This window comes from Somniosus microcephalus, chromosome 1, assembly GCF_052327205.1.
Source record: "Somniosus microcephalus isolate GS21.2 chromosome 1, FLI_Smic_1.0, whole genome shotgun sequence".
NCBI classification, from domain to species: Eukaryota; Metazoa; Chordata; class Chondrichthyes; order Squaliformes; family Somniosidae; genus Somniosus; species Somniosus microcephalus.
In genome coordinates, this window is record NC_140987.1 from 378,568,858 (window position 1) to 378,584,717 (window position 15,860).

The 15,860-nt window shown below is 45.2% G+C and overlaps 1 protein-coding gene across 1 annotated transcript in view; it reads right to left on the reverse strand.

Annotated features, from left to right (window-relative positions):
* The window catches only part of klhl4 (kelch-like family member 4), a 288,626-nt gene extending 279,865 nt beyond the window's left edge, over positions 1-8,761 (reverse strand). The window contains exon 1 of the mRNA XM_085996076.1: positions 8,151-8,761. Coding sequence (XP_085852202.1) covers positions 8,151-8,566 — 416 coding nt within the window. The 5' untranslated portion in view covers positions 8,567-8,761. The remainder of the gene's footprint in view (positions 1-8,150) is intronic.
* Between the last annotated feature and the right edge of the window lie 7,099 nt (positions 8,762-15,860).

Genomic DNA, 15,860 nt, shown 5'->3' on the forward strand with positions numbered 1-15,860 from the left:
TACCCTTTAACACCCAACAGCTTAGGGCTATGGTCAACCATATCCCGAGGCTCTCCGAAAAGGGAGACCCCTCGATCCACTTCAGGGAAATAGAGCAGGCAGCCAGCGTCAACGACTGCGATGACGCTGAGAAGGCCAAGATGCTGCTACTCTCCCTGGAGAGTAGTCTCCTCCAATCCCTCTCTGACTAGTGTAAAAGGGGCAGAGCGGGTACGAGGAGCTTAGAGATGCAGTTCTGGAGGCCATGGGGATGGATGAGGGAAGTCCTTTCTCCCGTGTGGGGAAGACGATCCAGCTCCCAGGGGAAACCCCGCAGGCTTTTGCGGACCGGCTGTGGCCGGTGTACCGGAGGGCCTGTCCGGGGATGCTGGACCGAGCGTTCCTGAACAGGGATTCCCTGGCCCATTGGTTCCGTTGCCTGGTGGCGAACAGCTTGCCACAGGTCCGGGCCAAGGCAGAAGCCTGGTTCGACCCCAAAAATCCCCAGACCACCGAACTTACGGTAATTAGGCAGCTCACTCTGGCCTATAAAAATGGTAGGGAAGCCGATGCACACCCACCCAAGGGAAAGGTGCATGAGGTAAAACCCGGACCAGGTAGGAAAGAGTGGCACCAGGAAGGGAGTAAACCCCCCAACACAAAGACAAATTGTTACGGGTGTAGGAAGGATGGTCACTGGCGGAAGGAGTCGCCACCGGTGCTCTCACCCCATCCGCCCCATCCAACCCACAGCCGTGACTAGAGCCAATGCAGCCTGTTTACCTGTGTTCTCTCCGGTATGATGAATGGAAAAGACCACTTTTGGAGTTGGAGGTGGAAAATGTGACGGGGACCTATCTGTTAGACACGGGGGCATCATGCACCGTGGTCTACTCAGCTAACCCCACCGCCTCGCCTCTAACGGGGTCCCATACAGTCTATCGGGGTTCACGGGTAGAGAACAGGCTGGCTCGTTTTCCATCCCGCTCGCCATTCGGTTAGGACCGCTCCGCTCCAAGTGGACCTGTGTCCTGATGAAATGGGAAGTGGAGGGTAGAAGAGGGGTCCAGGGGGCCGACTTTATTGTAGGCCACGAGATCCTAGTGGATTTAAGAAATCATTGCCTTTGGGGGGCAGGTAAAGTAAAGAATGGTGAGATCGCAGTAATCCCGGGAAAGGAAGGGAAGGGGACCCAGGGGCGTGGGAGCGATTCGAACCGCTCACAAACAGTCAGAGGCATAACTGACTGGGCGCACACGCCAAGCACCACCACCCCCCACAGACCTGCACTGATAGTCCAGCTGAGATCAACTGACCCAGGAACATTCCTTATTTGCATGGTTCAGCCAGTGAACGGATAAACTTGCTGAAACATGGAGGGAGACTTCCATTCTAGTTATACCACTAGAGTTTGTACCTTCCAATATCGCTGTCCGTTTCTCCTTACTGCTTGTAACCATCATGAGGCCATCGAGTTCTGCTCTGCAACTTTGTGCCAAGTGACAGGAATAATAGTCTTTCCGAGCTTGGCACACTTACGATGCGGACAGCTGATGGGATTTTACTGTAAAATAGAGAACCTTTTAAGACGTAACACTGCTGCAAATACTCCAGAATTATTTCATAAGTGCAAAATAATTCAAAATGATATGATTTTTATCTTGGGTTCATGTAATCTCATTTATGTTTTCTGACTTGTAACAGAATAACCCCTACCTTGCAGAACATATGTGACTAGAAGAGAGGGAGCCATTGGAAGCTTATTCAGGAGGGTACAGGCTGACTGTAGCTTTTCTTTCACACTGAGCAATCAAATGAAATATTTGTTTACTATAGCATCTATTATATAAGCTGCATTTTTAATTTAGGTTTTGCTTTGTGTTCTCCCACATAATTGTTACGGCATCTTGAGATGTCTAACAAAGGTGCAATAATTATCATTTCTGCACTGAATTATTGAACAAGTTATGTTCAAAAATTCAAAAACATATTCCCTGTGGATCACATTTGGACTTCTGCCAGCATGAGCCCCACATTAAAACACCCCAAGCATTAAATCCTTCAAGCTAGTCCTAATGAAGTGTACCGTATCTGGTAGAAAATCCTTTACCAATGCAATATATCTCTGAAAAAAGCCTCCTGGCACTGATCTGAATATAACATCTCTTAAAGAGCAGGCACAGGCAATGTTTTAAGACTACACAGTACATTATGAACAATCTGACTTTCATTTTTCTAAATAGCTCCTTGTTCTTATCTGTGTTAATGTGCCTGCTAGATTGAACCCCTCTCATTTCTGGCAATTACCTCTGCCTCAGCATCTGCTGAAACTCTCATCCAACAACAGCAACTTGTATATATAGAGCACCTTTAATGTAGTAAAACAGCCCAATGCCCTTCACAGGAGTGTTACAGAACAAAAACTTGACACTGAGCCATATAAGGAGAAATTAGGACAGATGACCAAAAGCTTGGTCAAAAAGGTAGGTTTTAAGGAAGAGAGGTAGAGAGGTGGAGAGGTTTACAGAGGGAATTCCGGAGCTTAAGGCCTAGGCAGCTGAAGGTATGGCCACCAATGGTTGAGCCATTATAATCAGGGATGTTCAAGAGGGCAGAATTAGAGGAGCGCAGATATCTCGAGGGGTTGTGCGGCTGGAGGAGATTGCAGAGATGGGGGTGGGTGAGGCCATGGAGGGATTTGAAAACAAGGATGGGAATTTTAAAATCGAGACGTTGCTTAACCAGAGCCAATGTAGGTCAGCGAATACAGGGGTGACGGGTGAACAGGACTTGGTGCGAGTTAGGACACGGGCAGCCGAGTTTCGGGTGACCTCAAGTTTACAAAGGGTAGAATGTGGGAGGCCAGCCAGGGGTACATTGGAATAGCCAAGTCTAGAGGTAACAAAGGCATGGATGAGGGTTTCAGCAGCAGATGAGTTGAGACAGAGACGGAGATAGGGGATGTTACGGAGGTGGAAATAGCCGGTCTTAGTTATGGCGCTGATATGTGGTCAGAAGCTCATCCTGGGGTCAAATATGACACCAAGGTTGCGAATAGTGTGGTTCAGCCTCAGACAGATGCTAGAGAGAGGGATGGAATTGGCAGCTAGGGAACAGAGTTTGTGGCGGGGACTGAAAATAATGGCTTCAGCCTTCCCAATATTTAATTGGAGAAAATTTCTGCTCATCCAGTACTGGATGTCGGACAAGCAGTCTGACAATTTAAAGACAGTGGAGGGGTCAAGAAAAGTGGTGGTGAGGTAGAGCTGGGTGTCGTCAGCGTACATGTGGAAACTGACACCGTGTTTTTGGACGATGTCGCCGAGGGGCAACATGTAGATGAGAAATAGCAGGGGGCCAAGGATAGATACAAGAGGAAATGATGCAGGAGTGGGAAGAGAAGCCATTGCAGGTGATTCTCTGGCTATGATTAGATAGATAAAAATTGAACCAGGCGAGTGCAGTCCCACCCAGCTGGATGACGGTGGAGAGGTGTTGGAGGAAGATGGAGTGGTCAACCGTGTCAAAGGCTGCAGACAGGTCGAGAAGCATGAGGAGGGATAGTTTACCTTTGTCAGTCACATAGGATATCATTTGTGACTTTGATAAGAGCTGTTTCAGTACTGTGGCAGGGGCAGAAACCTGATTGGAGGGATTCAAACATGAAGTTGCAGGAAAGAAGGGCACGGATTTGGGAAACAACAACACGTTCAAGGACATTGGAGAGGAAAGGGAGGTTGGAGATGGGGTGGTAGTTTGCAAGCTTTTGTTACCTCTAGACTTGACTATTCCAATGTTCTCTTGGCCGGCCTCCCATCTTCCACCCTCCATAAACCTGAGCTCATCCAAAACTCTGCTGCCCTTTTCCTAACTCGCACCAAGTTCCATTCATCGATCACCCCGGTGCTCGCTGACCTTCATTGGCTCCTGGATAAGCAATGCCTTGGTTTTAAAATTCTCATCCTTGTATCCAAATTCCTCCATGGCCTCACCCCTCCCTATCTCTGTGACCACCTGCAGCCTTACAACTCTCCAAGATCTCTGCATTCCTCTAATTCGGTCTCTTGCATATCCCCAATTCCCTTCAACCCAATATTGGTCGCTGTGCCTTCAGCTGCCTAGGCCCTAAGCTCTGAAATTCCCTCCCTAAACCTCTCCACTTCTCTACCTCACCGTCATCCTTTAAGACGCCCATTAAAATCTTTGACCAAGCTGTTGGTCGTCTGTCTTAATATCTCCTTATGTGGCTCGGTCTCAAATTTTGTTTGATAACCATCCTGTGAAGCACCTTGGGACATTTAACTACATTAAAGGCACTATATAAATGCAAGTTGTTGTTGATGAAGCAGTTCATATACTATGGCCTAGAAATTCAGTTGCCTTAGCGCCGCTTTTGAGGCGCTAGAGAGACTAGCGCCAGAGTTATGGCCAGTTTAAAAATTCCCTGGGGCCCTAAATCGGCGTTGCACCGGTAGCGCTGCGCCGGCACCGATGACGTCATCGGTGTGCGCAGCGTCCCGGTTGCCGTGGTAACCCGCCCGAACTCCGAAATTGAGTTGCGGCCGCCTCGCCCGTGGCAGCCGCAAGCAACGTTCTGTCAGAGGTGCCTTACTCCAGTTTGCGCCGGCGCATTAAAGGCCCCGCGGCGGCCGGCCACTTTCCCGCCGGCCGCCTGCCCGCAGCTCCCTCCCCAGACTTCTCCCCCCCCCCCCCCCGGAACAGATGCAAGCCCGGCACTTGTCCGAGGTGCCGGGCTCATTTTTAAGCTGATTTGCGCGGGCCGCGGCCGGGTGCAGGCAGCTCCTCCTTAGCGGGAGGAGGAGGCCTGCACGTCCCCAGCCTGCCGCACCGCATCCGGTGCCGCAGCGTCGGAACAGCGCCGCAATGGGGCAGTTAGCGCCCATTGGGAGGCGCTGAAACCCTCCAGTAGCGCCGGCAGCCATTTGGGCGCGGCGCTACTGAATTTTTGGCGCGCGCAGGGGGATTTGCGCCGGCACTAACTTCCGGCGCTAAAGCCCTGGCTGCGCCAAAACTCAATTTCTAGGCCTATATGCCTACTTCATTACATGATTCAAATGATGTTATGTTTGAGTGTTATTCAACTGTTCAGATAAGTGCCTATTAAGTGTTCAGAATAAACAGAGTTGAAAAGTATGGACTTATCTGATTCAGATCGCCTGTCTCTTTAAGAAAAACTGTGCTACATTTGAAAAATGCTTCTATAGGAGTGGGATGTTTTAATGTTCATGACTATACTGCAGATGCTTGATGAGATGTCGACAATAAAGTGGGAAACATTTGTACACCTCCATGTTTCACCCACTTTATCATTAGTATTTGCACGTCAATCCATTTGATTATGATGCTGGGAAATGACTATTTGCTTGTGGGTGGTATGATTACCATCTGTGTGGGTGGGAAGTGTTTGTCAGGATGAAATTATCATCCACTTCCAGTTCTGCCCATTTTAAAAATCTTCAGCCCTTATCAAACTTTAAAAAGAAACAAGTGTTCTCCCATAGGGTACAACTGGAGCTGTGATTTCTGTGCGCCTGGATCCAGCCTGTTAGTTCCATAGCAGATGGGAGGAGGGGTTAAAGAAAGCATTTCCTTTCTTCATCTGACCCATACCTTGTTGCTGAGCCAAATACCTCCCCTTCCCCTTTTCTTGCAATGATATTAAGGCAGTTTAATGACCAAACTGAAGAATTTCTTCATTGAAAAATTAATATATTTATTTACCACCATCCATAGAAAATAGCTGAAGTGATGGCTATAACTCTTTTATGCTGTACAATGTGCCTTAGGTGTCGGTTTTCCTAATGCTGAGGGGGTGAAATGTCCCTTGGACTTCCCATAATTACTTATATGAAAGTGTTTTTCAATTGAATAATTGAATGGCGGAATAGGTTCGAAGGGCTGAATAGCTTACTCCTGTTCCTATGTTTGGAATTGGATCATTAGGATGTGCAGACCAATATGGTCTTCTACAGTTTGGACAATCAAAGCCTGTGTCCACAGTGAGTCCCTGTTGTCAGCCAAACCATTAAGGGAGTCGTTGAGTGGAGGTGGGCTTCTGCCTCATAGGGAAGGAGAACTGAAGAGTCACACTGTCTGGTGGCTGTTTACAAAATTGCATTCATAGAATTCTACAAGCAGGTTGCCTGCCTGCCCTTTTAGCCAGGGAATGGTGTGAGGCAGTGAGGGAACCTAAAAAGGAGAAAATAACATAAAAATAGGGAATTCATAAATAATTTTTAAAAAACAGCAAGTCCAGGCCATGGAAAAAATATCCAACTGCTGATTCCTACTATGTATTTCAGCTTTCTTTATTTACATGTATGGAGGAATCAGGAGTACTGTGCAGGTGGTACCTTCACCTCAGTACTTGCTCTTTGTCCCTGAAACTATGAATATCAAGATAACAGACAGTTGTAATGGTGCAGGATTAATTAAGGAGAAAATGGTCAGGAGGTAGATTTCTCTCACTCTGAGCTGAAACTAAACAGATGTTTTTGGTGAGCAGGAATTGTACTTTTCTGCTGCCATCCAGTGAAGGAAGGTGCCAGTGGGCCAGCACTGGATTTCCATAGGTTCAGTATTGCTTCTGTTGTATGGCAAGGTAAGCAGGTAGCTACTGCACTGGCTAGAGATCTACACACACTCTGGCCAGAAATGCCCAGCAACTATAAGTTGACTCATGGAAAATAGCTGAAAATGTACAATGAAATAACTAGAAACCCTTTCCACTTCTCATCATGCATTCTTAGTGATACTCTGGTAAGTGGATATTATATGCTATAGTTTATCAAATTAAAATTCATAAAATCTAAAATTGCATATCATATGAGTAACACAGATAGTGGGAATTATCGTTTAGCATAGGTTAAATTAGGCTACAACAATTTTTCATCTTTCCAAAAGAAATTTACAATTTTCAGTTATTTTCTCTTTTAGGAATATTTTTGTCAGTGGTTTTCTACCCCCCTCCCCCCACCATATACATATTGTTTTTTCCTTTTTACTTCCCTCTGTCCCATGGTGTGGATTTTTCCCCAACATATAATGGTGGCTTTGAGAGTGTGTCCTCGCCTCTGACAGTAGTCCAAACAGCAATCCATAGCAACTTGTGCTTCAACTTTCTCTCCTTCCCAGTGGGCACCTGTTCTCTGCTCCTCCTGATGGCAGAGAGCTTGCTGTGTGTGAATTCAGGCCCACAATTCGAATCTAACCACTAAATGGCTCTGTGTGCCAATAACCCAATACCCTGCCCACATGTTGCCCCTTCACTCTTCACTTGTTAGCACATGGTGGGGCAAAGGCTCTGCAATTCAGCATGCATTACATAGAATTATATAGAATTACATAAGAATTTACAGCACAGAAACAGGCCATTCAGCCCAACAGGTCTATGCCGGTATTTATGCTCCACACGAGCCTCCTCCCAGTTTACTTCATCCCACCCTCACATATCCTATTCCTTTCTCCATCATAAACTTATCTAGCTTCCCCTTAAATGCTTCTATGCTATTTGCATCAACCACTCCACGTGGTACCGAGTTCCACATTCGCACCGATTGCACTACCTGGATCGTCTTTGGAGTGGGTTCAAAATGTTATAAGTTCTGGGAAGTATAAGTCAGAAGTTTCCACTCACACAAACGTGGGGGGGGGCGTGGGGAAACACTATAAAATCTGCTTTTTACAAGTGCCACAAAATGAAGCTTTGAATAAACATGATTTTGACACATGTTTTAAATATAACCCAGAATAAATTATTTATCTGTTCTGCTGACTGTACTGAAAACAGAAGTGCGGCTGAGGCTACATAACCAGACTACACGAAACTCTGTTCTCAGCCTATTGAGTTGCAGCATACATTTGCATGTTTTTACTAAGGAGTGATAAACATGTGATTGCAGACAAATTATCCACAGGCATTAGAATCCTTCACTAGATTCTGCAATAATGTGCCAGGCTGATGATTAGTCACACTTACAAGAGGCAAAGCACTAGAAAAAGCTAAGAGCATGCATAAAATATGCTGCAAATATTATGCGTACTCTAGAATTATGGTCCCAATATAATTGATTTTTCTTTAAAATAATGATGTAAATGATATTCAGCTTTCTTCAGTACTGTTAATGTTTTTTCCCATTACAAACTCCTACCTCTCTGTAGACTCTTCTGTAAGATCAGCACTGCCTGATTCCACTGCTTCTTTGTTTTCTTTTTCTTCTTCTTTAACGGTGTCCTCTTGTGTAGAAATTTTAGCGAGTCCTTCGTTCTCTGGCGTGCGTGGCACTGTGTTCTGCTGATGCCATGGCTGATTGTCGGGTCTGCTGTAAATTGGACCAGGCACAGGTGCCAGTAAACTGCTTACTGGACTGCTGTTTTTCCTGAGCCCACCTCTGTCCCGAGAGTGGCTTTTCAACCTGTTCTGGCCCATGCCACGGTGCTCAAATCCCTCCTGCTGGAGACAGCCACTGTTTCCAGAAGAGCCCTGCGAAGGGTGGCTGAACCACTTCCACCTCAGCCTCAGAATCTGCTTCATGTCAAACTCCTTCCTCCCGGACACAGACATCATTGTCCAAGAGAGTCTTAAACTTACAGAGGTGAGATAGCTTTCTTTTAGCACCGCTGCACAGCTCTGCACCAAATCCCTTCACTGGAGAAACCAAAAAGAACAAGCCTTTCTTCTCTGAGCAGTATACAGTACTGCTAGCACTCGTAGCAAATACTAAGCTGCTGCTAACTGTGTAGGTGGGATACCATACTGACAGGATGATGAGGTCAGCCCTCAAACGAGTAAATCAGATTAACACAGGAAGACAGCTACCAAAACTCTAAACAGCAGCTGGTCTTACATACAGCTAAACACAGACTTAATAGCACTGCCCTTTGCTTAGCAAGATCCCATCTGTTTTAAGGAAATGCAAGCTGTAACATAAGATACAGGAAAACATGCAATAAATAAAATACTAGGCTTGTGTTTCCCAGGAGAAGTACATGCAGCCTGTGGACCTTGCCGTTCCTTTGCTACATGGCAGTCGCATTCCCTCACTAAAGGATTGAGTCAACAACAAAGCATTTTTTTTTGGTCTGGCTTTAATGGTCCCTTGACTTGGCTTGTCACTTTCTTTACTGAAAATGGGGTCAAAAGGCAAGTGTCAACCCCAGCCACACACTAAACAGCAGTTTAAAGTGGTGAGAGGGAAGAATGGTTTAAGTCAATTAGGACGTTTTGTGATGTGATTAAACTAGGGCAAAGGCTGTTTAAATCTTGCAGAAGTGTCATTGATCGAGCACAGTTTCTCTGCATGATGTACGATGTGAAGGAATCACTGAATGCAAGTGCTGGCTTTTCTTTAGTTAAAAATAGCTGAAGATGTGATTTCTTCCGATGCAGAAAATCAGTTTTGATTCATGGTTTCCTCGGTATTTCGTCAGCAATAAAGAAAATCCCTAAGGATGACTTTATTTTAATGCACGAGGTCTTGTTTTAATCAGAGGGACGGAACAGAAATGGAAATTCTGCTCCAAGTTGCCTGTGACTGAAACTCTCGGCAGTAAAATCAAACTGTAAATTAAATAAAGTTTTCTCTCATTCTTAAAGCTTTGGCTGCCATATGTTCTTGACATCAGGAAATGACACTTAATCTCGGATACGGGGACATGTTTTCATCGCTGCTTTCCTGTAGAATAAATTATAGATTCAATTTATAGCAATAGGATGCTATGCAATTTTAAAATCATTCAGGTTGGACCTTCCTTTATCTAGTGATCCAAGTACAAAAGGTACAATAAAACAGCTCTGAGCTTGTGTTTTCTTGTAATGTAGTACATGCTGGAGAAAAGCCAACAATTTACTCAGATAGTGTCAATTCTTGTGTGTGTTCTGTAAACTGGGTAAATGATATTCCTGGCATAGCAAACAGTTGGAGCTGGAAGATCTGGTATTCCTTTTTTTTAAAAACTTATATTTATATAGCAACTTATCATGTCTTCAGGACATCCTAAAGCGCTTTATTTTTGAAGTGCAGCCACTGTTGTCATGTAGACAAATTTGATAGTCAATTTGCACACAGCAAGCTCCCACAAACAGCAAATGAATGAACAACCAGATAAAGTGTTTTTGGTGGTGTTGGTTGAGGGAGGAATGCTGGCCAGGACACCAGGGAAAGGCACTGCTCCAACTGAAATAGTGCCCTGGGATTGCTGACCCCCCACCCGAGCTGACAGACGGAGCCTCATTTCATGGCTCACCCAAAAGACAGCGAGGCTCATTTTAATCTAACCTGCCTGATGGGAATTGACTTCAATAGGAAGCAAAATCGGGCGGAATGTAAAACGAGCAGCTGATCCGATCCTATCAGTTTCCTGCTGAGAGGGTTCATTTAAAATTTCACCCGCCATCTCTTCAGTACTGCACTGAAGTGTCAAACTGGATTATATGCTCAAGCCCACAGTGGAGTTTCAACTCACAAACTTCTGAGGCAAGCGTGCTACTAGTTGAGCCAAGCTGACATTTTAGCATCCAAAATCAGAACAACAGTCACATTAATAGGTACATCTGAGCAGGCATACACATCATATGTGTACCGGCGTTAGGGGGAAAAATTCGGTATCGCCCATTTTGGGGCACTAATATCGGCCGGGCGCAAAGTTTAGCGCCCAGCGCTACTTAACGCCTCCGACTGCAACATTCGCCTCTGTCGGCCCTGGAGGTGATTTGAGCATTAAATCAGGCGCTACACACCTCTCTTAAGGCGCAAACATCGAGGAGCGAGGCGCTACTTCAGAACGCTACCGAAGCTCAGGCGATGCCAATTACCATGGAAGCCAGACAGACTGGCGCCGTCCAGTTCTTAAAGGGGAGGGGCCATCTTGCTGGCCAGCCACATCCTGCTCATTGCAGCCTTGAATCTCGGCCTGGAGAGACCTCAAAAGCAATTGTGTTGGAAGCACTAATGGATAGTCCCACGGAAAGAGCTCGGCACTTAGGAACCTCAAAAGTGGTGCTGAGGGCCAAAACTCCTTAGGACAGCATTAAAACCAAAAGTTTTGCCAACAAGAAAAAGCAGGAAGCACCAGCCTTTAATTGGCGCTCCACCAGCCCCTTCCCGACTTGAAAACGTTCCCCTCTACCTGTCGTTCCTAGCAGCAGGCGTTAAGGCAGGGGGAGTGACTCAATATCCGGTCTGGGGCGTGACCGGGGCGTTGCACGCTTGACTGACGTCACGATCTGTGGGCGCTCCCGGAGGCGCTAACGGGAGGCGCTAAGCAATCGAATTTCTCCCCCTTAGTCTCTAAATGTTACCCCTTGGCGATAGCTATAAGTAAAGTAAAGCTGATATTTCCCCCTCGTCCACCACTTTGGAAAACTTTGGACTGGAACATAACTGTGTTTGTGCAATATTATATGTTCTTGAAAAGAATAAATATTTTTTCCAACCTATGCTGATGGTTCAGAGATGAAATCTCCGGCCTGGATTTTCCTCCCAATTTCCACCCATCTTTGAGTGGTTCCAGACCAGATAATGGAGGAAAATAGGCAGAGAAGCCTGCCAGTGAATCCTAACTGCCAACATTAGGTTCTGCAACTTCCCTTCACCCATCCACTGATTGTCCACCCCTGTCATGTGGAAATGATAGTGAATGGGCAGGGCTTGCTGCTACTTCCCGTTTCCCTCAGCATCACCTCGGCTTCGCCTCCCAGGAATGAAACCTGCATTGAAGAGGTGTTCGGAATTGAGTGTCGGCAGGTGGTACAAACCATCAGGTGCTTTTCTGCAAGTTCCGCTTTCTGCTGTGCACATTTGCTGCTTCCTGCCCCTCCCAGAATGATTATTTGTAGCACAGGGTTTTGCTTCCAAGGCTTCTCTGTTTAATGAAGTTGTTGAGCTGCCTCTTTAAGCTGCTGCAGTAGCAACAACAACAGCAACAAGAACTTCCATTTATATAGTACCTTTAACATAGTAAAATGTCCCAAGAGGCTTCACAGAAACGTTATCAAACAAAATTTGACACCGAGCCACATAAGGAGTTATTAGGGCAGCTTGGTCAAAGAGGTAGGTTTTAAGGAGCGTCTTAAAGGAGGAAAGAGAGATAGAGAAGTGGAGAGGTTTAGGATAGAGCCTCGGCACTTGAAGGCACAGCCACCAATGGTGGTGCGATTAAAATCAGGGTGCGCAAGAGGCCAATTTTGGAGGAGTGCAGATATCTCAGAGGGTTGTAGGGCCAGAGGAGGTTACAGAGATAGGGAGGGGTGAGGCCATGGAAAGATTTGAAATCAAGGACGAGAATTTTAAAATTGAGGCATTCCTTAACTGGGAGCCAATTTAGGTCAGCGAGCGCAGGGGTGATGAGTGAATGGAGCTTGTTGTTTCCCTCCCTCACATTGGTGGGCTCCCAATGAATAGCTCGCCCTGCATATGTAATTCACCCTCCAAGTAGTCCTTCACCCAAGCACCCTCTTCCCCCAATGTCCCAGACACCAGCATTTTGTCCACTGTTCCCAAATCCCACCATTGATTCCCATTGCTTGTAGACTCAGCCTCTGTTCTAGTGCTGCTGGACCTCTTCCCAATTCCCTCAGAACCTGTGAACCCCCACCCCATTGCTCCCACTCCTGGGAACCCCTTCATAATGCTCACACACCTCACCATCCCATCCCAATGCTCTCATACCCTAAGACAACCTTCCCACCACTGCCACTCTCAACATATCAATCCCATTACTGCCAGACTCATAGGATTATCCTCCTAGACCTCCAGCTGCTCCCAGAATCTCAACCTTCCCAATGCTCTCAGGCACCAAGACCACCTGGTTATACACTTCTGCCTACACAGCAACAGTGATGATACTTCCAAAAATAATCCATTGGCTATAAAGCACTTTGGAACATCCTGAAACATAATGAGGTGCTATATAATTGCAAGCACTTTCTTTCTTCACCTGAAAATTGAAACATCCCTACCATCTCCGATCTTGAATAGGTGTAAGACAAAAAATTGACAAAATAAAGCTAACCAACGATAATCAAGGCCACTGATTTACAATTCTTACAGATATGTGGATATAATCACACAGCATGAATCCCAAAATACCACTAATACTGTTTAATAAATCATAAGTTCACTTTGTCAATCAACATATTTCAGTGACCCTGATTATTATATTATATAAGAGTGTATCCTCAGCTTCAATGAGCAGTGCCACTGAAGATCTGCTAGTAATTAGGAAAACTTGCAAGAGCTAACAACCTTTTTTCTTTCAATAGAGTTGTTCTTACTGAGGCTGCACCTCTTAACAGCCTAAGGAAGCCACTTATTGTGTTTTTTTAACAGTTGCACAGTCATTTTATTCTCTGTTTAGTGCTCATAATAAAATAGTTCTTTTAGAATTAGCCTTAGCTTGGCATTAATTACGGCAAACTCGCATTTTAAGTAGTTCATCACAGGCGCAATGCAACCATGCAAATCGTACTGAAATAAGCCAACCAGCAACTTTCCAGCACTACTTATGCACTGAACATTTGTGCAATAAGGCATGTATAAAGTGGAGTTTAATGCCTACCATCTGTTAGACAATTGCTGAGTCATGCAAAACTGGCATGATCTATAAAACTACTGGAATACATTCTAACTGGTCATGATGCAATCACAGTGGAGCTTTAGAATTTATCAACTGCCTGATTCTACATATCAGTTACAATGATTATAGAATCGTAGAACGATGCAGCACACAACATGGTCATTCAGTCCATCGTGCCTGTGCTGGCCCTTTGAAATAAAATTTTAGATACAAAAACTATACAGATGAAAAATTCACTCTCTAACTATTTTGTCCCCTAATTCCTCCTGTTCTTAAGGCTGTAACTCATTACTTAGGTAAGTACAGATGAGGAAGGCCACTCAGCCATTCTAGCACATCCTTCCATAGAAACCTACAGACCCCAGCACAGTATTGACTCTCTCTTGAGTGATTCTAAAGTTCTTCTGCTGGGGTACAATTCGATGGGTGTGTGACCCTCTGGTACCTTGCCCAAACTGCATGTATCAGGCTGGAGAGTAAGGGCGTGATTTTCCCATTGGAGGAGGGTTGGAGGCGGGTTCCGAACCCGTCCTCACTTTTTGTGATTTTGCCAACTGTCCTGCCTCCAAACCCGCCTCCTCGGGGTTGGGAAAATCACCCCCTTCATGTCAGAATACTATTCACCATTGTGGAATCACAGCCAAGTATCAACCGCTCCTCCTAAATCTTAATGGGACATGGTATGGAAAAGGTTAATCTGGAACACTGCTTTAAATTAAACTGTGGGAGTAGGATAAGAGAACCCAAATTCAAACTGGCAAAAGGTAACTTTAGGACTGATATCAGGAGGTCCTTCTCTGTGCAGAGAGTGATCAACAATTGGAATGGATTTTTGGGTAGAGCGGTGTAGGCAAAAACACTGGAATCATTTAACAGACAACTGGAGACTACAATGTAGGGAGTGTGGGGATTTTCTGGATGGATGAATTAGGATGGAACGAATGACCTTCCTCATCCATAAGTATCTTGTGATCTATGTCCATATACATTCTCTTCCAGCAGGTGTCACTGGAAAGTGATCAGGAGCAGCAGCCTTGGATAGTTCCTCCCCTTGCAAGCCTGGGAAGTCATCCAATTCATCATAAAATATGATTGATTCTAGGAATCTTCCAAGTCCATATAGCTCAGTAACACATCAATCCAACTATTTTAATAAATACCTAGCACAATACAAGCTGCCTCCAACATGCACACATAAAACAAACATGGACTTAAAGAACATTTACTACAACTTTCCAGAAAGTGAAAACATATGACTCAGGACCATCTCATAGTACTGACTCCATAACATTTCTGTTTAACAAGTTTTGAAAAAAAGGTAGATAATTTTTTTCATTCTGCAGTTCTACTGCACATATTAATCTCAGACTGCTATCTATAGATTGCAGTATATCACTGGCAGACCCAAGTTATACCGCCAGCTGCACCTTGCACTGAATTTAGTGACATGGAGCCTTGTGCATGTGTGACTGGACAGATGCATAGATTTCCCCTCCCTGTGCAGCTAATTTTCAATGTTAGAAGAGTCCAGACATATCGGCGTCAACCTTCTACTAAAATTAAAACACAGGAAAAGTAAGTTTGTAAAGTTCCCAGAAGTTCAGTGCAGCACCTTGGTACTTTTAAAATAAACTTTAGACCAGGCTGACGCAAAGTTCAAATGGTATGAAACTACCTGCATCTCTCATTTTAGTGCATTGGGAGTCAGATTGGCAACCTGGCTGCACTATTGTAGCACTACCTTCCCATTAGTGTGCAACCAAAAACTGTTTCACATCAACACATAATTGCACCCTTACATTACCCATCAAAAAAAAATAAACCGATATCTTAATAGGGAAAAAAAAGTTACTTGAACTATGTGGTAAACCACTGTTGTTAGTATTGTTGTTCACCACTGTTGTTAGTACTGTTGTTCACTGTTAGTACTGTTGTTCACTCTTGCATATTGTTGTACTTGTCTGTGCATGCCTCAGCTGACTCCACCCCTGGCTCCACCCTCATGGCTGGATATAAAGGTGGCTGCTCGGCAGCCCCCGGCCCTTTTGGATACCAGGCAACCACAAGAGGCATGCTCTGTTCTTTGGTAATAAAAGCCTGTCTGTTACTTTCTCAACTTTCCAGTCTTTTGTAGCAATTGATAGTGCATCAATTTTATTATCAAAGTTAAATGTTGGCTGTGAATGCTGAACAACCGATGGCGCAAAACGCTGAGCAGCAGGCGCTGCTGCGAGCCCTCAGACCAACATGCCTGGACCTAGACCCCCAAGAAGTGGGTTCGTCGA